The sequence below is a fragment of the Puntigrus tetrazona genome, chromosome 11, assembly GCF_018831695.1.
Source record: "Puntigrus tetrazona isolate hp1 chromosome 11, ASM1883169v1, whole genome shotgun sequence".
Lineage (NCBI taxonomy): Eukaryota > Metazoa > Chordata > Actinopteri > Cypriniformes > Cyprinidae > Puntigrus > Puntigrus tetrazona.
The window spans coordinates 3,596,840-3,624,063 of record NC_056709.1 but is presented as its reverse complement, the minus strand read 5'-3'; the positions used below and the strand labels follow the sequence as shown (position 1 = coordinate 3,624,063).

At 37.1% G+C, this 27,224-nt stretch overlaps 1 protein-coding gene across 3 annotated transcripts in view; it reads right to left on the bottom strand.

Moving 5' to 3' along the window:
* Positions 1-27,224, bottom strand: part of cpne5b (copine Vb) — a 113,592-nt gene that overhangs the window by 33,226 nt on the left and 53,142 nt on the right. For all 3 annotated transcript variants that reach the window (XM_043252867.1, XM_043252865.1, XM_043252866.1), the window contains 3 exons: positions 15,569-15,632; positions 3,081-3,184; positions 2,283-2,387 (listed from right to left, as the gene is read on the bottom strand). In XM_043252867.1, coding sequence (XP_043108802.1) covers positions 2,283-2,387; positions 3,081-3,184; positions 15,569-15,632 — 273 coding nt within the window. The remainder of the gene's footprint in view (positions 1-2,282; positions 2,388-3,080; positions 3,185-15,568; positions 15,633-27,224) is intronic.

Sequence of the window (27,224 nt, the reverse complement as noted above, 5' to 3'; positions counted from 1 at the left end):
ATGAAATCAAGAAAATAAAGCCAACCATTGGATATTTGATGCAATATAAAAATCCTGGCCAGGACGTGTCCAGGAAAAATGACACATATGGTCACCCTTGATATAACCACTTGTTAGCAACCAGGGTTGCCAGGGCACTGTAACAAAACCTGTCCATCTCCTACTCAAAAGTAGCCCACTCACAACCAAAACAAGCCCAATCGTGTTCAGCGTATACAGCAACACTGATTATAATGAGTTTTGTTGCTCCACTTGTGCTCGGTGTAGACATGGTGTGAGACGTGGTTTATTTTAGCCACATTCGTTGTGGATCTTGCCAGCTAGAAGATTATTAGGAAAGGCAATTTGCAAAGATTCTCTTTTGGAGGTCAAACTGGATCACGATCAGCTGGTACCGATCCATCTTTCAGGTACAATTTTAGCAAAACTTGCTTCGTGTTGACTCTTGTTTATTAACACATTTAAGTTAAAACAACATTTTTTTACTATTTGTTTAAGTGGAAGAAAATGGAATTTCCAAAATAATGACTGTCAGCAGTGCCGATCTTCCCCATACTCAAAATACGTAAACTGTGCAGGGCCCCCAAAACACCTGGGGGGGCCCCTTGCTATCAAAGATGATTTATTTTAGTTTCGTTTTTGAATTTGACCAGTGGTTATGAAAACATGAATGATCATTTATTTTAATTATTTTTTCTACGTGACATTTAGTAAAATCATTTAACGTCAATGTTGTCAAAGTCTTGCTCTATACAAAAAAAAAATGGTTGAAAGCTTAGGCTACAGAGCCGCAGAAGTGCAAATGCTTTCTGTGAGAGTGATTCGAAACAGAGTGAAACATGAACAAATGCCAAAATTCGTTCATAACCGCTCAGCCCACAGGGCCCCAGAAGTGTAAGATCTACACTGACTGTTAGAAACATGTTTCCATTGCTACTGGTTGAAGAAACAGGTAGTCCCACCCCAAATCTCACATCTCTGACCATTGTTGAAGATATTTGACCATCATTTTTGAACAAGGACACCATAAAATGTCATTAAAATGCTATGTTTCTGATTTAGCATGGCATGTGGCAAATCTCAGCACCGTACTGCAGTGTGTCGCCAGTCATGAAGATTAACCCCGAAAAGCAGTTTTGGTTCCCCAAGCTGATCGTTCAGAACAGGGTCGTGACCCTCGCTGTGTCAAATGTCTGAGGAGCATAAACTAATACTCAGGGACGTCACTCCAAGTCCTATGTTATCTGTACAGTATCTCTCTTTTGATGTGATGTATAATACATTTAAATGTATTATTGAGCAAATACATAGAGGCAAGGGTCAAGTTCAACAGTTCCTCTGTGGTTACCATGGAGACGATCTGCTGGCATCTCTAAAACAGCTTTGTAAAAGCAGTTATTATGATCTAATTTAACACACTATACATATTTAGGTATATCATTATATCTGCTGTTAAATCATCTTTGTATGCAAACACTCCTGCACAAGCTTTTAAAAGGCAAATACTGGTTGGCCTATGCTTTACATCACACTTGTATGTCCTGCATGTCAAATGTACAATGCCTTTCATGGCATTAAATAAAGGAAAGAAAAAATTAAAAGCATAGGGCATAACATAAAACACAAAATAAATATTATTTATATACTTATTAAATATATACTTATTAAAACTTAGTATAACTTACACACTGTGGGTATATTTGTGTTTTTTAAACTACAGCAAAGGTGAGCTAGAAAAACATTTGACTTTGCATCTACAAGTTTTTGAGCCTCACAGGACTCCCACCTGAGCACTTTGAATTTGGAACAATAGCCATTGTAAAAAGCGCTATACAAATAAACTTGAATTGAATTGAATTGAATTGCAAGTGCAATGCTGTACCAGGTGAGCAAACAAGCAAGTTTACAATTAATTGTACAGTATAGGTATGTAGGTAGAGGCAAATTTTTCCAAAAAGCCTACACTGAATTGTCTCATATTTCATCTCAAGCACTTCTTCTGCTGTCTCCTTGGAGACATATATTCCAACTACACATATTAAAAAAAGACAGATAGATAGATAGATAGATAGATAGATAGATAGATAGATAGATAGATAGATAGATAGATAGATAGATAGATTTAGACAAAAGTAATATAACTTGAGGTCACCTTTTATATTTCCAATAATAAGATATATTAAGATTTTTTTTTCATTGACTCCTTTTAGGGAGTTAAAGGGTTAACAAGGGAAACATTATGGTGTTATGTAAAAAAGTCAATAATGGTCTGCGTGTCTTACCTGTCATAGTCTCCATTACAGAGAGCTCTGACTGGAATGGTGAATGGCTGCCAAACAGGGTTAAGAGTGTTCTTTACCACCTCAGTCTTATGGCAGATCGTAAACCTTCATATGGAATGAACAAACAGAAATGCATAGATGTGAAGGCACTGCATAATGTCTGAGAAAAACCTGAACATGACTGACATCAGCCACCTGCTGTGCTTATTTCATAATGGTCAAAGCTGACAAACCATATGGACTACAACATCAGTTACACTCATCACATTTTTGGAGTGATGAAAAAAATTGATTTTCAAGGGTATTTGAAATTGCGCTGTTGCACAATTTTCAATCTATAAAAAGTATTTTCCATTCTATAACAGAGATTATTTAACATTTGATAATTAGCCCCTTCATCTGTGCCCAACAGCATCATTAAAAAATCTTAAACCTGCTAAAGCACAGTCTGACTCCTCTGAGCCTCAGCACAGCTATTTTAGCTACTCTGTTGAGTATTTTTGCTTTAAAAGACAAAATGGGCAAACTACATTATGGCTCTTGAAAACATGAAACCACGGTCACTTAAGTAAAGAGGCTTTGATGGAAAACTCTGGGGTAGACCAGGATAGAAGGCCTTTTCCTGTTCCTCCACACACAGAGAGTCATTTTCAGACCATAAATTTCCCAAAGAGCACTAAAATGTTTTGCCAGTCTGGGAGTGAGGGTGGGCGCTGGGTATCATGGGAGATGTTCCTTTCACAGTACCTATGATTAACACACAGATGTGGGGTTTTTAACTCAAGGTAGGTCACTTACGTGCCGTCTTCGTTACTTCTATAGAAGACCATGAAGGGATCGGATTTCCCGAAAAAATCCTTCTTGTCCAATTTGTTGGCACAAAACTGCATGGTTGCACTGTCCTATAATGAGAAAGATAGAGAGAGAGTTATAATAAGTTTATAATAATAAATAATAAATATTTAAAAAGTTGAAGAAGTTAAAATGTTAAAAATATAATTCAGAATTTTTTTATATTTTATATTTTTAGCATTTGATGTAATATTGAATCCAATTAATGTATTACACATAGTACAAAAATACGATTGATTGGTTGTTTTTTCATATATGTAAATATACATTTTATTTTAATATAAAATATGGTGACCAATTATTACTATTAACAAGCCATTGACTATGACTTTTGCCTTAATATACTCTGCTAAATAATTATTAGCTGTTCAATTTAGTTACTGGTGGTATTAAGGATGTAGAATATGAACGTGCAGAATATAAACTTTGTAAGTAGTCATAAACAGGCAATGGCCAATAAGCCAGTTAATAGGCATTTATTTGAAATGTATTTTGCACGGGAGAAATATGTATGTGTGTGTGTGTAATTGACAGCAAGCAAACAAAGTCTGCATTGATTACAAAGCAGAGAGAATAGAACCAAAACACTTTCATCTAATTCATCTGGGAGAATAGGAGGCTCATTAGACTTAGATCTGTAATCTTGACAAATGAGGAATGCTGGTCTGTGATCAGCTTCTGCTTCACCTGTCATTATGATTATGACCATGACTGCCATGTAGAAACAACTCTGGATCAGCAGTTTCATGCTATGATAAGTCTGGATGAGAATCAACTCATGCTTATAATGTTTGGATTGGCTCTTCAAGGTAAAACACATTCAGTCCAGGACTCAACTAGAATGAAGCCATTTGAGAAATTAGTCTATCCGGTTATTAAATTACACCGCAGGTTCTGAAAGTCTGAAAGTTTCATAGAGACATCACATAAAGGCATTTAGTTGTACGAACACTGGCTGAATAGCTAACGGCTTTTGTTTGCAGGGGTGTTTTCTCAGAAGAGACATCTTCCGCAAAAAACCTGGATGAGAAAATAATCAACAGTACAAAAATAAAACAAGAGAAAAAATTACATAATACAAAATCTAATTGGGTTTACAATGCATTTTTTTTTCTAAAGCATCTTCTCTAAAGAGCCAATATCTTTTTTTAATAACGCTGCCTCTCAACCTTGCAAAATGTTGAAACAACAGCTTAATATTTTTGTGAAAACTGGGGTACACGGATTTTTCGGGATTCTTTGCTGAATAGACAGTTTAAAAGTTGCATTTATTTGAAATTGAAATTTTTATTACATCGAACAGTCGAACCACTGAAAACGGGTCATATTTAGAACAAATCATTTCAAATCAAATTAACATATTGCCCACCCACTTTTTGTCTTTCGGTGTCGTTCTGAATGAAAATGCTTTTTCACTAGGTGCCACTTTTGGTAAAAATAGCGCCCCCAGTAACGCTGTGCAAAAAGCAGCACTGCGCTCTCAAATTTGTTTCATCTGGCATTAAAGGAGTGATGAAATAAAAATGATCACCAAATCAGATTTGCATCACACAAAGGAGGGGTTTGGAAAAATAATTAGTAGATCCTTTCATTACCAATAATAGGGGTGCTTTAAATATTACAGCAGGTTTCTGAACCCCAAACGCTGTGAAAACTTCAAATTAATCACAAAATTTGTGATACACATAAAATCTATGATTTCTCACATAAACGCACACAAAACATAAAACCACCTTCTCATTTCAAATGCTTGCAACACGCCACTGGCTGTTTGGTCTCAGCAGAAAGGCGTTTAAATGCTCCCCCGTGTATAACACCTCTCCAATATAAATTTCAGCTCTTCCTCCCTACCACAGAGCTGCTGCTCATTCTGACCTAGAGGCGTGGCACTGTTAGACTGCAGTTAGACTCATGTGACTTCATGCTAAAACCAATATGCAATATCCCCTGCTTTTGAAAGTGATGAAGGCCGGTACAAAATGCATCCAAATGTCAAATGTGTTTCTGCTCAAAGCAATATTTATATATTTCTGTATTCAATGTATTCATTTTCTCCTCATCGACCCTAGAAGAAAAAAGACTCAACACATCATGATAGTCTGCCTTGTTTTTAATGTCTTCTAAAGCAAAAGTGCCTTGTCGTCACTGTAGGCAAACAACAGTGTCTTTAATTGAGCCATATTCTAGTTTCCCGTTCATTTAAAATAACTCAGTAAAGCCTCTCCGTTTGACAGCAGCGGTCAGAGCCTTGCTGCTGTTTTTGATGATTGACGCTGCTCAAATGAATATGTCTGAATTGTCTCTTTCTCAGCTCAGCCCTCACAGAGCTGCCTGGAAATCAATTTTCACATTCCCTGGTAGTCTTAGCATTGTCCCTGAGTTTTAAGAAAACTTCATAGTGTTGATTTAAGATTGCAATTTGTCATCGTTCCATATATATGAGCACTGTTATTAAGCATCGTGTCATTTAGCTTCAGACATTTCCATAACTGAGCAAGAGACTTTACACTATTTCATCTGAGCTTCAGTGCACACTCGCAAATGAGTCAAAGAGAAGAAAGGCTACTACACTTCTTCAGTAAGTGGACTCGAGAGAAACAGTGGTCAATAAAGCAATGAGCACAACAGAGAAAATGAAACAAAAACAAACAGTTTTCAAACTGGCTAAAGCATAAAATAGCTTTCAAGAACATTTTAAAGCAAAATACTGCCTGAGTAGGAAACATATGGTAGGGCATGATTTCTCCAGGTTTTTTTCTCTAGGTGTATACGGTACAATAGCGTAAAAGTAAATAAATAAATACACTCGGTATGGTACGAATGCAATATTATCTAGATCATATATTAGTAGTTTTGTAATTATAATATTTATTATCATATTATATATATATATATATATATATATATATATATATATATATATATATATATATATATATTGTATTATTACAAATACTTTTAATTATCAAAGGAATAAATGATACAAAAAACTGCACAAAAAGACTGACTATAATTAAATAGTCTGAGTTATTTTATACTATAAAACAAAAATATAACATATAAAATAACATATTTTATAAAATAAAATAACATATTAACAGGGGTTTAAATGTAATTGTACAAATATAATAAATAAATAAAAAAGTAAAATGTTGATATTTTGTTTAGAATCCCTTGAAGGCATCAACTGCCTTAAGTCTGGAACTCATGGACATCACTAAAAACTGGGTTTCATCCTTTGTGATGCTTTCCCAGGCCTTTATTGCAGCTGAATTCAGTTTATGTTACTTTGTGGGTCTCTCTTTTTTTAGTTTTGCCTTCAGCGAGTGACATGCTGCTCCATGAGGTCGAGATCGGGTGATTGATTTGACCACTGAGAAATATTCCACTTTTTAACCTTCAAAAACTCAAACAACTGGATGGTTTTCGCTGTACGTTTTGTCATCTTCCACTGTTGAAACATCATCCAATATCCAATCAACTTTACTGCATTTTGCTGAATCTAAGCATATAGTATATCCTTATACACTTCAGAATTCACCCGGCTACTTCTATCTTCTGTCATGCCATCAATAAACTAATACCCCAGTGCCACTGGAAGCCATGCTCATGCCATCACACTGCTCCACTGTTTCACAAATGATGTTTGGATCGTGAACTGTTCTAAGCCTTCTGCGTACTTTTTTTCTTCCTGTCATTCTGGTACAGGTTAATCTTAATGCCAGCCATTCAAATAATGTTTTTCCTAGAAGTGGTAAGGATTTTTTTTTATGTTTGTGACAATCTGGCCTTGTTTGCACCTTGTGTGAACCCTCTGCACTGGATCTTGTGAAGTCTTCTTTTGATTGCAGACTTTGACAGTTCCACGTCCACCTCCTGGAGAGTGTTCTTTTCTCAGCTAAATCTTGAGAAACGCTTTTTCTCCCATGGAGAGGATCATCCACCACTGTTGTCCTCAATGGATGCCCATGCTCTATTTTAAGTTTCTGAGCTCACCAGTGCATTCTTTTTTTTTCTCAGAAAGTACTAGGCTGTTGATTTGGCCACTCCTAATGGCACTTTCTCTAATGGAATTGCTTATTTTTTTTAAGCCAAAGAAATAACCCACGCCTGTCCATGCAACAGCTTTTGAGGCGATTGTTTAATAACTTATGTTTCCTTGAAAAAGGGAAAGGTACATATTAAAGAACCATAACTCTTTAATCTTTCCTCCAATTTTGATGTAATTCTCTCAAATTAAAGATCAGAGCGTGCATTTTAAGCCCATATTCATTATGTAACAGTAACTAATGTCAAAAAAATATGTTTTGGAGAGCAGCTGAAATAATAATAAACTGCGCCTGTGTCCAAATATATATATGTTCCCAGGGCAACCTATATATATACACACACCTAACTGTGGAATGATAAGTCATACAAGTTTGAAGGACATGAGGGTAAATAAAGGTATAATTTTGGGTGAACATTTTTCTGATAATTCAGGCAATATGCAGGTACTTACAAGCGTGTAATCCCAGGCACATATATATCAGGTCTCCGAGTGAATCACAAAGATAGGCTGCGCGCACTGTTGGTGGGGTCGGGTAAAATCCAAGTCTTATATTGGAGAAATTTTCACACAACGGTGGAGATATACCGGCCCTTCCAAGACTCCAGCATACACGGGCATACTCCTGCGTGAGCGATTGAAGGGCCGAACTAATGGCTAATCTAGAAGCAGATGTTGAACAGCCCTGTTATCTGCATCGACGCATCGGCCCTCCTGAATGGCGAGTGTCTGGTGTTTGAGTCCCCTAATGTGGTATATTTGTTCGTAAACGACCATGTTTGAGCAGCGGACTCCTGACTCTAATTGCAGCAGATAAACAAACTTTGTTGTTGCCAGCTCTGCTACCTGCAGAATACTGATGACATGCTAATAGACATTTACTGCTGACGGGTGAGGTTTGACGTTTATCATACTCGAAGATGCTCTGCTTGAGGGTGAATTGGGCGACGCCTTGGCGGTGGCTTTCGTGCGGAGTGAGAGTCCACGATCACCAAGCGGGCAGACTCGCAGCGGGCCCTTTGCTCTAAAGGCTAATTCCTAAACTGCTATATCAACATATTCTGAGGCTGTTTAGAGAGCCCTTTCCCCTCTCTAATCACTTGTTACTGTCCTCCAAAGTCACTCACCCTTGTTGCAACACCCAGGGGCTGTTTGATGGCTGTGCTTGTGTAGCCATGGCGAGGATGATTGTGAGAGCTGTCCAGATAGCATCCTGGTGTCCATGGCAGATGCTTCCCAGGCGGAAAAATGGCCCATCGCTTCTATGATGCCTAGAGGAGGAAGCCTCTTCGGTTGCCATTTCACAGCCCAACCGCCAACCAACTCATGCCTTACCGACCGCCTGGCAGCTGCCCGCAGGAGCATTTCATCACATCGGGGGTTGGTGTCCCATCCAGGAGCCATCTGCTTAGCCTTTAGAGTCCTTGCCGGCTGGCGAGACCTGGAAGACCCACTCTTGAGAATCTGCCAACTGTCAGACACTTAGGTAACAGAGCGGCTTTAGGGTTCTCACTAGAAATCATCAGTGACACCCGAGAGCTGAAATGATCTGTTGGCGCGTATGAATATCTGCCTGAAGCACAGACACCCTAAATAGGGCAGTTTGTTTCCGAGTGGCTTAGTAAGTGAGGGAGTCCAGTGAGGGTAGGGGAAAGTTCAGCACGTGGCTCACTGAAGCAGCCGCCTGGCCGGGCACTTGGGATTAAAATGCAGTCTTCACCCACACACCCCTGTTGCAGCTACAAAGGTATATTTTTGGGTGCCATTCTGATAATTCTTTGTAATGCCGATTGAAGGGCCAAAGCCTCAGAAATATGTTCTGTAAACAAACTTTGTTGTTGCCAGCTCTGCTACCTGCAGAATACTGATGACATGCTAATAGACATTTCTGGATATGAGGACGGGTGAGGGAAAGAAGCCATACTCTCTCTGCCAGCAATTAAACGTGCCAGCTCTAAAATATTCAGATCAACACATTGCTTTTCTCTGCTTGTTAGAACCCAAATTCCGCATTAGATATCAGTGAGTCGATCGCCTTCCCCAAAATTGCCATTTTGACAACCTTCAGGAATCTGCCAGCTGTAGAGGCACATAACACTTTAAGAGCGGCTTTAGGGTTCTCACTAGAAATCATCAGTGACACCCGCTGAAATGAGGCGGTATGAATATCTGCCTGAAGCACAGACACCCTAAACAGGGCACTTTATGAGAGGGAAGTAAGGGTGGAAAGTTCAGCACGCACTTGGATTAAAATGCAGTCTTCACCCACACACCCCTTTGCAGCTACAAAATAATGCCATTCGGTCTTTGTAATGCCCCAAAGCCTCAGAAATATGTTCTGGGTTCCTGGATATGAGGACTACAAAGGGGAAAGAAGCCTGACATTCTCTCTCTGCCAGCTTACGTCAGCTAAAAAATATTCAGATCACATTGCTTTTCTGCTTCAGAACCCAAATTCCGCATTAGATATCAAGTGGTGACCAAAATTGTTTTATGGGTAAGAAAAACACATTGTGGTTAGCATAAAAATGTTTTATACTTGCTGCTAGTAAACCTGTTTTTTATTGTAGCGAGTGTTGTGTTTTCTGTGATATTGAAAATTGATTTAAAAAAATTCTCTGGTTTCGGTGATTAGTCGTGATTGTTCTTGTCATGCACAAATAATCATGATTAATCACACCTGTCATAAATTTAAATTAGAATTTAAATAATACAAGTCATTAAACTCCTTGTATTATTCTCATTTAGAAGCTTATGATTTTGTTTTATTATTTTTGCTGAAATCATTTGATACTTTTATGTCATTTTTGTATTAATTTGACACATTTCTGAATTATTATATTCTTCTTCTTCTTCTTCTTCTTATTATTATTATTATTATTATGTATATAATGGTCTTTTAAATGCCTAAATATAAATGATCTGACTATTGTTTATAGTTTAAGATTTATTAACAATAAAAATACAACAGACCTGGTCATTTTTTTAGGAAGGAGAAGCAGAAGAACATTTTAATAAAAAGCTATTAGTATGATTTTTTTAATTTGATCTTTATAAATAAAATCACTAGGGAAAATGCATTAGATCAATAATTTTATGATTATTTAAAAACATGTATAAAGTAAATAAAATACCAATGCAACTTTATCATAATTGTAGGCTACATGATTTGATTATCAGTAATATTGCTCTCCCCTAAGATAATCAAAACATAAAGGAAAGTAGGAAGAAACACAGTGGGAAAAGGATAGGAGGTTCCTGGACAAATTTTGTCGTTTTTACAGTTTTTTCTTACTCCTTAACCACACACTACTTTAATAATTTAGCTTAGGGAAATCTGTCTTAGAAGAACATAGCTTAAGTCTCAACCTTAAACCTAAGCCTTTGTCCAACCCTATATATCATTGGTTGGTATGGAAACAAGCTCAATTTAGTGTGGGGTAGGTAGTACAAAACAAGCCTGTGGTTTTAGTGTCTAAAATGTTGATGACCAGAACAGAACTGGGAAGTGTGCCTGAATAATATCTCCAAAAGAAGAGATTTCTCTTGCTTAAAATGAAACTGACTTGCATTCTGCTCTTGAGAAGCAGTCAAATGAAATTTAGAGCTGAAGCCAGGAGTCAATTTGGCATGAAAGCAAATATAATTCATAAGCAAATGATGTACGTGTGAAGTCAGCTATCAACACTCAACAGTCGACTTTTAGGGGTCAGTCTGAAAGAGAGATTATCTGCTAATATTGTCAATCATCTTTTGGCTTTGGTGCTTTTATATTCTGAATTCTCAGTAGAGATGGGTTACGACAATCCCAACATGCCTGTGGGTGTTAAAAGGGATCAATATCATCAATAGTGTCAGTGTCCAATTCTATTCTCTATTCAGTACAGATAATACTGCTAAAAGACAAACATGGGTCTTTGAACTCGGACACAGTATTACATATTACATAAACTGATGCTGCCGATGTTAATGCTGGTATTTTCTTATGGTATTGTCCAAATGATTAAGGTGATACTGACTTCATTTTACCCAAAATCACATTTCTGTTCTCATTTACTCCTGTTTATGTTGCTGCGAATCTGTACAACTTTATTTCTCACACACAATAGTCAATGGGCTCCAATATTGCTTGGTTCTCCAAACCTTCAAAATATCTTATTTTGTGAAAACAAAGAAACAGAGGTTTGGAACAATATGAGGGCAGGTAAATCATGACAGAACTGTCATTTTTTGTGCAGTGTTATAACATTTCTCAATAGTTCTGTTAGGTTAGCTGTATTATTATTGGATTCGATTTTTTCCGAATGTTTTATTTCAATTACAACAGGTTTTGTATTTCTTTTTTGAACTGACTCATTGTAGTCCTCACTGAACTAAGCTCGTGTGCTTCTGTCTTGAAAAGGAAAAGTTAATTTCAGATCAATGAAGCCTATGAACAGTCTCTTACAAGAAGAAATATAAAACCTGTATTAATGTTGAAGGAAAAGCTTAGCACCACAGGTGTAACAAGGCGGACATAACATGTTTTAGGAAGTTACCATACTCACCAGATTTTGTTGAGATTTGATAGGTTTTACAGATTTATTCAAATGAGGCGTATGCTTGTTTCTTTAAAGAAGCAGCAGGGAGAGCCACTTCAGAAAAACATGTGATGTGGCTGGAATGAACACAAGCCTCAACTAGAGTGGCTGCAATAAGCTTTAGTGGCTGCAGTGCAGATGTGTACAATGTAAACTGCCTAAACATTAATGGAAGGGAAAGCCTCATATGGCCGGGACACACCAAGCTAACAGTCGCCAATCGGCTCTCGTCAGGCTAATGGTCAGGTTAGTCGGTTTTTTGCGTGTTCTGCTCATCGGCTTTCATCGGGTCTCTTCAGGCTCGCGTTCTGATTGGACGCCTAGTTTTGCGAATGAGTCGGTGCCAGGGAATTAAAGCGAAAGCAATGAAAACGAGTAAGTAAAGTATGCAGGCGCTGATTTGTTTACGTTTCATTTATCTGTCTTTATCTCGTATGTCTTTGTCCCGGTTTCTCTGTTTGATTGATGAATATTTACTATTGATAGCTGCTGTTATAGACATCAAATTCATCTCACACTGGCACATAACACACGTGTTTAGTTTGCTGTTGGCAGTAGTCAGTGTGTTGGAGTGTAGCTTTTTTTGTCTGACACTGCTGACGCAAGGCAACAACACCGTCCGCATTCATCGTCGCTATTTGGTTGGCTTTGGCTCGGTGTGTCCTGGCCTACACTGCAGAGCAACCACATATTAAGATTATTGTACATTGAAGAATCAGCATATGACGTTTACATGCTCCAAGTGACCTGAAATGCGAAAAAAGCCATTTCCATTGCAGTTTTGCAAAATATATTGCCTTATTGAAAATCCACCATATGCAAGCGTATGAACTTTTATATGGACTGATATATGGGAGTTTCCATTGGGCAAATATTTAGATCGCTATTTTCATTTGTGCAAGTTGAATGGTAATGGACCGCGTGGCTATTGTAAAACTCATCCTGCTGAACTGAATTCAAGTTTTAGGTTGAGTTTGCTCTCTTGAATGATTTTTGTCAGCCTACAGAAGGAATTAGCAAAAATCATTAGTAAAGAATTCAGGATTGATTTTCCCCCGATCTGATGTGGGAAAACCAAGGTTCCCATCTCTCACTCTTGGTAGATAACATTTTTTAACATGAGCCCTTTCTATTGGTATTTCAAATTTATGTTTATTAAAAGCTCCATTATTATACTTCACACTTTAATGAGGAAGGGAAAAGCCTTTATTGAGCTGGATAGTGATTTCTTAGCAGGCATGTGACTTAAACCACGGAGGAGGGATCTGGGACAGATGTATAACAAGAATCCACTCCATTGGATTCGCATTACCTTGAGCTCAAATTAAAGCTTTTGGTGTGTAAAATATAGGCAGCGGAGCAAAAAGATCTACAAATGAACTCTGCCATCGATACAAAGAGCATGGAGGCAGTAGAAAATCCTTTAGAAATTGAAATGAAGGTGCTTCACAGGAGCATTGTCCAGTCACAGTCCTAACAAGAGCGCAGTGGGCATGATGTAGAACGCTTTAGCATTACAAACGCTTTACAATGAACTCACAGCCACATCGCTAGACATTTCCCCCTCAAACGCATTACAATAGCTGTGAGATACACTGTGCTATAGTGTCTAAATCAGAAGATGAGGTCGCTGTGAAACAGGGATTCACAAACATTTTTGCCCCGATGACATTTAGTTTAATATTTCTATAATCAAATGCTTCAATTACACATTCAAAGTTCTCAGAAATCTGTGAAATGATATGCAGGTAATCAAATAAATGATCTGTTGTTCTTTTGTTTGTGTAAGTATAGGGCTGCGTGATTTGCTCAAACCACTACTGTGTGATCAAGCTGATAAACACTTAATCCCGTTATAAATCATTTCAGCTCTTTGCTGCAGCTGAAGCATGCAGGCAAAAGAACAAAGAGACCACAACAATAAAACTAATGGTTGTGTATTGTCCTTGTTATATTGCATTAATTCAACTGTAATTTAAAATAAAAGATCATTTGTGGTAATACTTTATTTTATGGTGTCCACGATGCAAAGTAAACACCAAGTATTTAGTAGTAGCTGTTGTACTTACATAAAACCAAATGTACTTACCATGTAACTAAATTATGGAACAGTTTGTAATTGTGTAGAAGTAATAGGCTAATACTGTTACACATTTGTATACAGCTTGGTAGCTAAGCTACCAATACCAAAAGATTGTCACATATGTGTTGCATACTTTATACAACATAATTATAAAGTCAAGTACACAGACATAATGTACTTAAATAAAGTGTCAAGATAGCACTTCATGTGTATTTATACTGTACACCTTATCTAGCTGCACCTTAGTTTGTTTTAACCCATTAGTACACAGCTTGACCTCATAAGAATTACTGGATATTTTTATCTGAACAAATATGTAAAAAGACAGACACTTTTGTTCTGACCAATTGAAGAAAAAACTATACATTACCCCACACTATATTGGTGATTAAATTTAATGATCATAACACATCAAACCAGGACGACTTATTTATGTTTACAGACTTAATGTAAAGCAGCATGCTAGAAAATTCCCGCAAATTCCTACCAGAACGAGAAAACATTATTATAAGACTAGCTTTGTGAAGGTAAGAAGATCTTTGATCACTGGTTGGTTATGTACTTGCTCATACATTGATTTTGTATGCTTTTTAAACAAAAAAGCTACAAATTGCAGCTTTACCATGAACAACAATTCAAATACTTGAAATAAAGCTTCACATGGCAGAACAACTCACAGGTACACTCATACATTGCGGCTAATAAGTCTTTTTCAGGGTGTCAAACTACAAACACACTTAGAGTCCATTTTACTTTTAAATACTAAAATCAAAATGGTCTGAGCTAACATCACCTAACAATAAACAATTGAATTTTTATCAACCAATGTTGATGAAGAAAAAAGTACTGATCACTGTTAATTAATATTAGCTAACATTAATTAATTTGGCCTGCTTTAAAAAAATAACCAATGCATTTATTACACTATATATTAATATAACCTTTTTTTAATATTAGTTAACGGAAACTGTTGTTCATTGTTTGTAAATGTTAGTTTATAGTGGATAAACTAAATGCTGAAATCAAAAGTAACTAAGATTAATAAATGCTGTAGAAATATTGTTCATTCTCAGTTTATGTTTACTAATGTTGTTAACCAGTGCTGACTAATGAACATTTAACTGTGTAAAACTGCTTGCGTTAATGTACAGTCCAAATTACTGCAACGCATACAAAATGCAGGTATATTTTGACTAAAATCCAATGAATCAAATCTAATCAGGTCTCCGTTTATTACATGCTGGACATTGATGATGTGGACTTCATCTGAAACAACAATTCCCTTTCTCCATCTGCACACACTTCTCTGAGAGTATCCACTGCCCCCCTTACTGACCTGACGGCCATGTGTGTAAAAAAATCATTGATTGGTTCCTTTTCCTTGCAGTTTAGCATGCTCTGCTGACAAATGCTCACACCATGCTCTGCTGACCAATGCTCCATGACCTTTTAAATAAAGTAGTATTTTTCCCTTTTTAAAGATCCTCGCAGTCAAGACAAGAGTCACTATTTCTTGTTTTGAATGGATAAATTCGAAAACTAGCAAGCTGTTTTCTCTCTGCACAGCAGCACTCTGGCCTTTAATGAGACTGAGTGTTTTTAATTGAAGGTCACGGAGTAAACTACAGGCATCTGCTAAAAATGCATTTTCGCCTGTCCTTGAAGAGAGAAAACAATGAATGCAACACCATGCGCCCCTCTAAAGACACACTGACAAACTCACCCTGCAGTTCCCCAGTTCTTCAGCAGATAAGATGATACTGCCGCAGTTCTTTCCCGCTATGCCCCTGAAATAGACAATAAAGATGACATCAAATCATCAGATGTTGAACTCACTGATTACACAACAGCTGTAATTAAGTACAACCCCAAAAATCCATATAAAGAGGTCTAGGTCAATGAGAACTGCTCGACATGAGTGGATTTCTATGCTAGTTTTAGGCATAAGAATTCCCAGAGCTAGTGAATGAAGCTTTTGTCTGGTTTGAATCAAGTAAATTTTATCTTATGTGGGCAGCAAATGCCACTCATTGTTATAAATTAATAAAAAGTGAAGCTTTTTGTTAAAATATTATAGAGATAAAAAACTTTGTCTTCACAAACTTAAAGTCTACGTACATGGAAATGAGCGTAAAGGTCAACAAGTTTCATTATCTTCACATAATTTGAATTATTTGTGACAAGGTAGGTTTATTCATGATGTAAAATTCAATGTGGTTCTAATAATAACTAAGCAATCACTTGTTATACCCTATAAAGCATTAGAACACTATTTCTCTTTACCAATAATGTTAACATTTTCTGATATAATTGCTAGACGTGGTATTTATGGGCACACATGTAAAATTTATGGTCTGTGAATAAATCTCACTCCAAGCAGCTGATGGCAGTTTGCGACTACAGAATGCAGAAGGGGGATGTGGAATTGGGCTGTAAAATATCCATCATCTGCACATCTCTGCATTCAGATTCTGGACACTTTTCTCAGCCTCCCATTAATACAGAAATCACAAACACGGTCTCTAAAATGCATAAACAGTTTCATTAGCTCTGATGTTGCCCATATGGCTAAGTTCTCCTTCAGGATTCTTCATTTTCAATAGAGACAGATGCGTGCAGTCTGTGTTAGCGCTTTAGCCATGTGTTCACAACTAAAAACCATTTTGCTAGACATGTTTTTCTCTAGCTGAAAACCATAATGGCTCCACATGACTTCTGTCGGCAAACATCCTGCTCTGTAGGATAACATCTCCATAAAACAAAGTTACATCATCACCAGATGGACAGCCTGCTTTTTGTCTCTAAACCTGTGGGCTATGCCAGTGAAAGAAGAAAAAAAGAATAATTTGCCAAAACAACTGGTTTCTCAACACATAGTCATCCAGGTTCATCACGCTTGCCACTGATTGCACCATACTAAACAAATTAGCATGAGGCTACAACCCACATATCCTTTTTTTTTTAATAAAACTTTTTAAACAGTAGTCCAGTACATGGATAAACAGGACATACAGAAAGCAACATCAGTGCTCCTATTATGAATTTTTGAATATTACCTTTCTCAGTGTGAAACATGGCTCTAAATGAATAAAAACATTTAGCAAAGTTTTAAATCTAAAGTGCACCGTGTATAAAGTTAATGTCTCTCAAAAGAAAGAGTTGACTATGAATCATTAAAATGAGTCACTTTCTAAATGAATCCCAAGACGTCAACTTGAATCATTAGCATATAGCTTGTCCACTTGTTGGTCTTTTCGAGTTGATCTGAATGAAAATGCCAATCCATTCTTGGCCACTAGGTGCTGCTTTGCTTTATCAGACATTACAAGGCTTGATGAAGCAAAAATGAGACCAATCAGCCAATCATCGAAGATTGGTGGCAGAGGAGGGGGTTGGGAAAATAAATTGTTGAGCAAATTACTTAGCAATAAAGGTAAAAATAAATGCATATTAAAAAAGGATGGCAATGTTTCAAGAAAAAGGAGTGATCATTCAAATTATTCATTTTTGAAGTTCTTGTTTTTGAATCATCTGCATGAACTGGCTCGATAAAACAAATCCTGTTTCCCTACAGAATTTGCATATAAGATGTCATGCATTGTTCCAGAAGTATTAATAAACATACATTAAAATTGATTCATATCACCATGCATTGCACAGACCCATTATGTAAATGTAGTTGTGTTTCATTTATCAGTTGGAAGTAGAATAATTTCATCGTTTTTAGTTTAACAAAGATGAACAATGTCTATAGTTATGAAAAAGCAGAAGAATAACCCATTCTCCAGTTCCTCCGTGATTTAATGTGCATTTTTTACATAAAACAAAAAACATATCCTGACAACTTCAGTAACCTTCTGTCAGGACACGCTGTGTCAAGTGTGCAGACTGCATTGTGTTTTTTTATGGTTTTAAACTCTAGGCTGTATGAGTAAGACAATGCTCTGTTTGGACTGAGATCCCACAGCTGCTCGCTCACACTCCAGTGTTTGCTAATTGCTTCATTACTCATCTTTACTTCCTCCTGGAACAACAGGAGTACTAGTTTGTATTGTTGTATTATTACAAAAAGGGCCTTGTACAAAACAGTTACAAAGGCTTGTCTAGAGAAACAAACAGGGCAGTCTTTCGTGTTGACACCCTTCAGTGAGCTAAAGGTTTTATTTTTAATGTGAAAGGTTTTCTGCTGTTTCCAAATTGATCACAAAAGGCTAAAAGTAATAATCAACCTAACTAAACATTTACACTTATACAGCATTACTGACAAATCTGTAATGCGCCAGTTTTCTGATTTTAAATATACACGCTACTCAAGTTCTATATTTAATCATTATATAATATAATTCAAACATATGACGTTAAAATATAATTATTTACTTAAATTGTATATTTTTTTAGTATGCAGGTATGTGTGTTGTCAAGTCAGTGACCTTTTTTTTTTTTTGGTTTGTGGGGGTCTTTTTGTTCCAAAATGGTTCAGGTGTAACCAATTTGCTGTTCAGATTTGGGCCGTGATCCAATATTTGTGATTCCAAAACAGGCTGATGCTTAACATGGTAAATCAATATATAAAACCCCCCAAAAAACACCCTCTTAGGGTAAAGCGGTTTAATTAATGTGTGTTTAAAATGCTGAAAACATCTTGCAAGAGCCGAGAAGCCAATCTGTGCAGCAGTGTGGTTCTGAATGCTGATATTATTTTATAATTGTGCCACCCAGAGTCTAAAGAAGGGATGAGCAGACAATATATATATGTGCCATTTTAACTGTGTGTGACTAATTAAAATTTAGCAAATATATAATGAAGCCACATAAAAGTTGCATTCCTTGCATGAGGTGTAAACTTTACCTCACACTGATACTGTTCACAACGAATGATAAATGATTGGAAGATACATCGCACGAAACTGTGAGCCCTTCTGTATGTGAAGCTAGTCTTCAACAATCTGTTCATATTAATAAATCATGCTCTAAAATGCTAGAGGTGTCTTCGGTTGCTTCGTTTAACCCATAGGGCATTACAAATTTGGTTTGGCTTTTGCTCTCAAATATCTGTCTGCATTTACACATATACCCTGATCATCCCCAGTAGCTTCTGAATTTCTCTGAGCTCTGTTTCTGCTCATGAGTATAAATCTACCATTACTTTAGGGCGCGTTACTTGTTAGTAACCTGCCAGCTGAGTACACGTGCATTAATAAAATACATCATTCATTGCAAAGTCACCGTGTGGCTTGGGCTTTGCACATAAACCCCCTGAGATCTAGAAGGGCTGAGATGCTTTGTGCACCCCATCCATATTAAAATCTGAGCTTGACTTATATATTCACTAAGCTCCACTCTGGGACATGGACCGAGTTCTAATCAAACGCTTGTGGACTTCTGTACTTCCTCGAAACCCCAAAGCGTTCACTCACTGCCTGGATCATGACTCCCTGCTTTACTGCTTTTGTTCTCTACAGCAACCAGAGCACATAATTACAAACCCAACAGAGAGAAAACTAACAAAAGGAGAAATGTAATAATGGAGGCGGCACTTTACATATTCATCTCATATTTGCCTTGGGAACTGGGGAGATTTGAGTGGAGGTGCGAGCACTGAAACTTTCTTCAGGCAGTGAACAAAGAGATCATTTGAGATTCCTGTCGTTATCTGAGCTTTTCATCAGCTTTTTACTGGATATACATAGGATGTAGTGTAGAATATGGCAGCTGATGGTGTAGTGAAGACAGTAAGCTTGGCGCAATCCTGTCTTGACTGATAATAATTACCAGCAGGAAAAGTATGGAAGTTGCAGAGATACTGCCTAAGCTTAAAAAAAAACAACTGGGTCAATGGCTAATACTGTAAACATAGCATTGCTGTTGGTGCTAGACGGCTGATCTGAGCATTTCAGAAACTGATGATCTACTGGGATTTCCACAAACCTCCTTCTCAAGGTTTTAAAAATATCCAGAAAGGGGCAGTTCTGTGAACAAAGATGCCTTGTTGATGTGAGAGGTCAAAGGAGAATAGCTAGACTGGTTCAGGTTCATAGAAAAGCAACAGTAACCACTCGTTACAAAAAAGGTTTTGGAGAAGAGCATCTCTGAACACACAACATGTTGAACCTTAAAGCAGAAGAGATACAGTTACAAAAGAACCCACCAGATGCCGATCCTGTCAGCTAAGAATGGGAAACTAAGGCTACAGTTTGCACAAATTCACCAAGCTTGGAAGGAGGATTGGAAAAAGGAAGACTAGTCTAAAGCAACATGAAAATATGGATCAATCCAGCTTTGTATCGTTGGTTCAGGCTGCTGTTGGTGTGATGGTGTGGAGAGTATTGTTTAGCACACTTTGGGCTCTTCAGGTACATTTGAGCATGGTTTAAACACCACAGCCTACATGGATATCGTTCCTGATAATGTCCATCTTTCATTAAACAGTGTAAAAAATCTTGTGATGGTTACTTCCAGCAAGATAAATAACAGAAAAGTGAAGATAAAAATGCAGAAAATTTTGTTCTGGTAGTATAAGTAATGTTACTTAACCAAGAATATATATATATATATATATATATATATATATATATATATATATATATATATATATATATATATATATATATAATATAATGTATAATTTTTCCTTCTTCACTGTTATATTTAAGGACAGCCATACCACACTGGCATTTTTTACTTTATGACTGAAAAATAGCAATATTAACCTGCATGTTCATTATAGAAGAGGTTTCTCCTAATAATTATATTAATAAAGTGAATTTGAATAATTTTTATTTTGCATACATTTATCAATTCAGGAGAAGAAAAAAACAACAACAAGCATGTTTGTCACTAACCCAACTGGCTGTAGTATAACAACTCTTCAGGCACTGTGCATTTTTCACTTTCTCACTGCAGAAAGTCTTGAGCTTTGTTGTACAAGCAGCTGTCTTCTCTTTGCCTTCTCTCAGCAGAGACTACAGCCTCTCAAGGCTTTAAAACATGCAATAAGTCACAGTAATGGGTTTCTAATGTTGTGCTGCGCCTGCTCTGTTGGCTATAGCGTGCCACATAGCGAATAACGCCGAAGGCTGCTTCTTCTGGCAGTTACGAGGTGAAGTTATCAGCTGTAATCTGAGGTTTAAGGAAGACTTCTGCAGCCTTCAGGCTGAGGGCCTTGACATCTTAGCAGACGGCACCCTGGTGGTTGTACATCTACACAGCAGGCCCGCATCCATCTGAAAGGATGGAGAGCAGCTTTTTCAAACTCGCAGGAGTAGGTGATACATCATTCGTGGAAACGGCAAAAGGAAACAGCAGAGGTCTAGAAACGGCTGTTACAAATTTATGGATTTAAAGATGGATGAATCTCTGAACAGCAGGTACTGCGGCCCCTTTGAGTTGGGCATTAATGCTCTCGAAAAATGATAAAAGAGCGCTGTAACATTTCCTCACAGCGAAATCCAAAAAGAATACTGTGATGCATTTTGGAAAGTCGCTCTTGCGCACCTGTGCAAAACAATCACATTTGTGTGGGAACAAACACAATAGACAACAGGGAAGTGGTTCGCTGAGTGGTACTTTCTACACAAATAGTGTCATGCAGATTATCGACCCCATGATTCCAACTACAAACGCAGCCCGAAGCAATTAAGTCAGCATGACTTGTCGCTGCCATACCGAGAATGTGACCTCTGCATTATCCCAGATACAATAGTTGCATGGAAGAGGGCGTGAAAAAAGTACCGAGACGTCCAATCAGGAGGGCAATCGGAAAAGGTGATTATCATACACCATGTTCCTGAGGTCTAAAAGAAAACCTGTTTGTGAGCACCTAATTTCACGGGTATCTGCGGAATAATTTGCATCGATGCACACTCGCGCTGACATGATTGGATTAGCCAGTACATTTAATGAGATGTCTTGGCAGCGGCCGTAGAGTCAGCAGTCATTTGTATTGATGGCCATTGAGCAGTGACGACTGTCCCTCGCATCAGAACACATTAGCCCGGTAACCCATAGCATTCACAGCAGACTGCGAGGTTAAAAAACTTGCGTCAGGCATTGTCTCTACACCTACTGACTGAAGTTCACGTCACATTTATTTACAGACTAAATGTGCTCGGTAAATGGTACGGTAAACACTCACAAAGAGAGCTCATTGTGACTCACTGATGGGTTGCAGGTGGTTCTTCTCTGTTATATCCATCTTTGTCTCTCAAATAACAGCTAAAACCAGCTTAGGTTTGATAACTGGTCTTCTAAAAAGGTCAGTCTAGTCTGTGGGCTGCTTAAAAAGTGTGAGCTTTTTTAAACAGTTAAACACCTAAGGTTAAACCTTCGCTGGTTAAAGTTATTTCAGTAACACTTTAGAATAGGGAAGACTATATCACTATTAACTGCAAATTCCTAATTTGCTGATTATTAATAGTTTAAGGATGTAGAATAAGGTGACATAGAATAAGGCGTTAATATGTGCTTCATTACTATTAATAAATGGCTAATATTCTAATAATATGCATGCTGATAAACAACTAGTTAAGAGACCCTAAAATAAAGTGTTACTGTCATTTCTCGCTTTCTAGTAGTTGAATTAATAGCAGAATATCATTACCATTTAGAGTTTTTAATTGCCATTATTACAATAATTCACTTTCAGACAAGGTCACAATGATTTTTAATATTGAAAAGCTGTAATTTAAAAACGTTCATTAAACCTCTTAAAATAACGGATAATCAGAATTTTATGAGGTTAGTTTTAATTTTAAAATATTCTTCCCAAATCTTATCTATGAATGTTTTAGAAAATCCTTAAATGGAAACTTTTCATTTACAGTAATAAAAACAAAATAAAGAAAAAATGCGCATTATTTTCAACAATTATGTATTTAAATCAAACACTGATTGTGAGTCTAAACTTCACAAAAACTATAAAATGGTTCTTTAAATCTGATTGGCTAATCACAATGTTGTTCCAGGGTCAACAAAGATGTTGACCTAGTAACACACAGAACTCAGCAAAGTCAGGTTCTGCCTTCAGCACAGATGTCACAGCAATGACTTTAGAAATTTGCTTGCTGAAAACTTGCTAAAAAGTTTAACAAGTTTTTAATTTAGAAAATGTTTGGAATTTTTTAGGCTTTTTTAATTTTCTTTTTCTTTAATGCAGGCACTCTTGCTTTTCATTAAGCCATACTGTAAAATATTGCTGGTGTGCATCTTGCAAAACAAAGATTGATATATTTTATATATATGATATATATACATATATATATATATCAGTCAGTGGAAGTTTCTTTCAGCTTAAACAAATCAGACATATATTTTAGTCTGGGACTAAGCTTAAACCTTGATTTTGAAACCAGGGGTATAAAAAGTTTAAAAAGTTTTTCTCTCTTTTAAAAAAGTAATTTGTTAACAAGTTGCTGTATAAGGACATCAGAAGAAAAAATGTGAAGCTGCTTAAGCACCCCCTTGGGTTACAAGTACCAGTGGTTGAGAATCACAGGTGTCACTTACGTGATTAATCTCCTAATGAAGCTCAAAAGAAAGAAGTTTACTTTTCCAATTAGCAGGGTGTGAGGAGCAGGTTTTTGTGCAGTCATCTATAATGGAGACAGCAGGTTTCAGAGCTGCAGTGGCATCGTTCAGACGCTGGGATTAATGAGTTGCTGTTGAATTAGGCTGCCGAGAAAATCTGCTGAAAACCTGTTCTCAAAAGAGCCAGGCAGCAAAGGAAATACCTTCAAGGCTCACCGGGACATCCAACCCACGCTCTATTTACACACACACAGGGGTGAGACTGCTCAGACGTTGAGGGGGTATGTATCAGCAATGTTGGCGCCCACCAAGAAGTTACTCATATGAACAAAGTCCCTTTCAAGGAAAGTCTGAGTCTTATCAGAGTCCTATCTAAATGAAAGGGGGAATCCTAAAATCTGAAAAACTGCTATCTGGAGTCACAATTAAATTACACAAATTAAATTAAATTAACTGCCTCGTGAATGCTGTTTCTTATGCTCAAATAGCTTATTTTTTTTAGGCTTTAATATGAAGTAAATCCCTAAAACTGTTTTTGCTGAAGACATGACACAAAGATTATTTCCAAGGTCAAAACTGAGTAAATATACCTTTGAAAGATGGCTTTTTGGTATGCGTTATATTTCATTTAATGAGTACTTTCATTTGCAGAGTGGCTTTAGGTTTAGAAGTTAGCAGGATATTACAGTGATATGCAATATGTAGAATGTGTTCTTTTGAATGAATCTTTTAAGTGAATGACTCGCACTCATTCACTTGCACTGACTCATTTTTCTTCAATACAGCTACAATACATGAGTCAATAGTATCCGAATGTGGGCTCACTGGGCTGAACTTACTGAAGGAATATACCCAGCTTTGATGAATCAGTTGAATGAGTATTTTTAGCATTCACAAAGTTCCGTCGCTGATTGACGATACTGCAAAAGCTCTGATGAATAAATATATTGGAAACATATTCTTCAAGAATAAAAATATTGGATATGCAAATAATGCAATCATATTTATCCGTCTTGGTGTTTTCTCTGCAAAGATGTATCATTTTAAACGATAAATCATGTCGTAAACCTTTTATTTTGTACCCAATTCTGTGTAGCAGTAATATCAATAACTTTTACATCATTGTTTGATTAATAGAAAGTTCAAAGGTATAACACACAAAAAATTTGCATTTGACAAACCACATTGTGTGACTAAAGTTGCAAACTCCATTTCACCTCTGCACACGTAATACATGGAAATAGACTTGTTTCTTCTTAATACTTCAACAGCCTCCGTGAATTCTCCTTGAAGGCTTTATTAAACATCAATAAATCCTCCTGTGAGTCACACTGAATGATGTGAGCTATGGTTGGAGTGCTTGGTTGACTTGCTTTAAGTTCCTAAATGTATGTTTAGGAGTTTAAAGTAAAAAAAAAAAAATTACGCACTTGGTTACATTTGAGTGAGTGTGTGATAGAAACAGATAAAGTGGCATCGGTGCACAATATAAATATTTTGATGAAACTATTCTTGCAGCAATGCTCCCATGGTAAGCTGACTCATTGGCACAGCTGCGGGAAAAACACTTTCATCTTCTGCGTTTCATCTTCCTTGATTATCCTTCCCTTTTTTCCCCCTAAAAAAAGCCTAAACCGCCAAAGGTTCAATATTTATCCACACAATGTACAATAACATTGAGAAATATTATTAGTGGAAGATTTGTTATTTATTCTCAAATTTAAATATTTGCAGCTCTCCAAGTATTTTGGGGGTTTTTTTGTAGTTGAAGATGGAAGAAGAATGTTATGCTTTAGAGCAGATGAACATGTTCTACATCTAAAATTAGCATCGCATATTTACACTGCTAGAGATTTAATCACTTCGCTTCTGTATATTAGAAAGATGACTGCCATATGGATAGAGTGGAAAATAATCAAATAATAGTCTTCCTGAGAGCCTTCTGTTAAGAGATTTAGCTGACAAACAATTAGATATGAGCTGCATTTAGGGTAAAGCATAGAAAATGTCATATCAAACTGTTACTACTCAAGGCAGAGTCTCAAAGTTGCCACTAAGCAGGACTGTTTTCACCATGCAGTTTAACCTCAAGTAAAAATGTATATTTTTGTTAAACACACACTTAGTGTACATTTTCTGGGACATTGTATTCAAAATGTCACAGGGTACGACTGTATATACCACCCTTTATGCCCTCCACACAACACCTGTAGCAGGGCGAATGGGACTAGAGATGTTCGGATCCATGTGCAGAGGTTTTAGTACAGGCATGGTCACAAACAAGCAAGGGTCAAATAATGGCAAACAGGTATATCAGGGGCAAGCCTCAGAGTATTCCTAGTGCTGGTTTGGGTCATTGATCGGCGAACAAAATCCAATAGCCCCTGACCATGATATTAATCCATAAAAAAAAAACAATAGTCCAAGCGGGGACAAAGAGAATCCAAATGGCAAGACGATAGAGCAATTCAAAATACAGGGGCAAATATCAAGATGCTAATAACTCAGAAAACACAGAATGGCTCCATAAAGTTGCTATCGCTATGATAGTGATAAACGCAGATAATACTCAGCTGTAAGTGAGAGAAAAGTTTATGGTTTATGTAGCGTTTGACTGGATGCAGCTGTGAATGCGTAACTGAATGCAGGTGAAACCAATCATTTAAATCATTAAAATGGTTATGGTGGTAATTTTATGAGTAACATATATACGTGAATCTAAGAGTATGAAGCATTTGCATTTTTAAAAATCTTGCTCACAGCTTTCATTGTTCAACCATTTATCAGCAATTTAAAAGGCAACATCTGTATCGGTCAAAAAAAACGTTCAGTTGATAAAATAACAGCATAACAGCGTTCAGCTTCTCAGCAGGTAAGATTTTCTTCCAAGCACAAACAAACTCAGTGGACTTCCTTACCGCACTCATGAATTGGACAATGAGCAACCATTCATCACAAGGGTACTTACAAGAGGAAAAGAGCAAGAAAAAAGTGTGTCGAAGGAAAAAAGAGCCCCAAAGAACTAATTACATAGATGATCATTATTCTTCCTCTGCACTCTGCAGTCTGCGGCACATCGGGCCTGTCATCATACCTCTGCAGCAGGACAATCAAGAAGCCATGAGTGATGGAAATCATATCTTTCATTCCACTACAGAGAATAGCTCAGCACTCGCTCCCTGAGCACTGCTGTAAGTGCTGATGGGAACACGGGAAGAGCAGAGGCAGAAGAGCATGAGATGTCTTCATCAAGAGACTCGCGAGCGGGTCACATGACTACTGTCTCAGCTGTTTACAGCCAAAGGCCAGCAGGAGGGACGTCCACTATCTATAGGGGGGCATCATCACTTCTGCAGGTGTGCAGGAACCCCCCGCCACTTCTGCTGTTGTTTCTGTCTCCCCCACAAAGTTCGAAGGCTTTTATACGGAAAAATAACTGTCACATTAAACAACGGATGAAAGCGCTGAGAGAAATCAACATGCCATTTTTATAGCTGTGCTTCCAGCAGAGGAAAATATCATTGCTCTTTCATTGCTTAAGAGATTTTGTCAGTAGCGTTTCATTTTACCCTATTTTTTTATGTTTAACACCAAAGGAGATTTGCTCAATACGCAAGCCGCTCTTTTCTGCTCAGTGAAACGGGATAGTGATACTAGCAATGTTTCCATCCAAAGAGTCAAAGACGACAAATTTGTAATTTCCTGCTAAACTGGCACTAAATATCACTAAGAAAATTAGGAAAAGCCACTGAATATAATCGTTTTGATCATTTATATTTTGTTTTCGATTTGAAAGTATTTTAAGCTGGCTCATATAGCTTAAAAATAGCTAAATTAATGACGTTCTACAATTA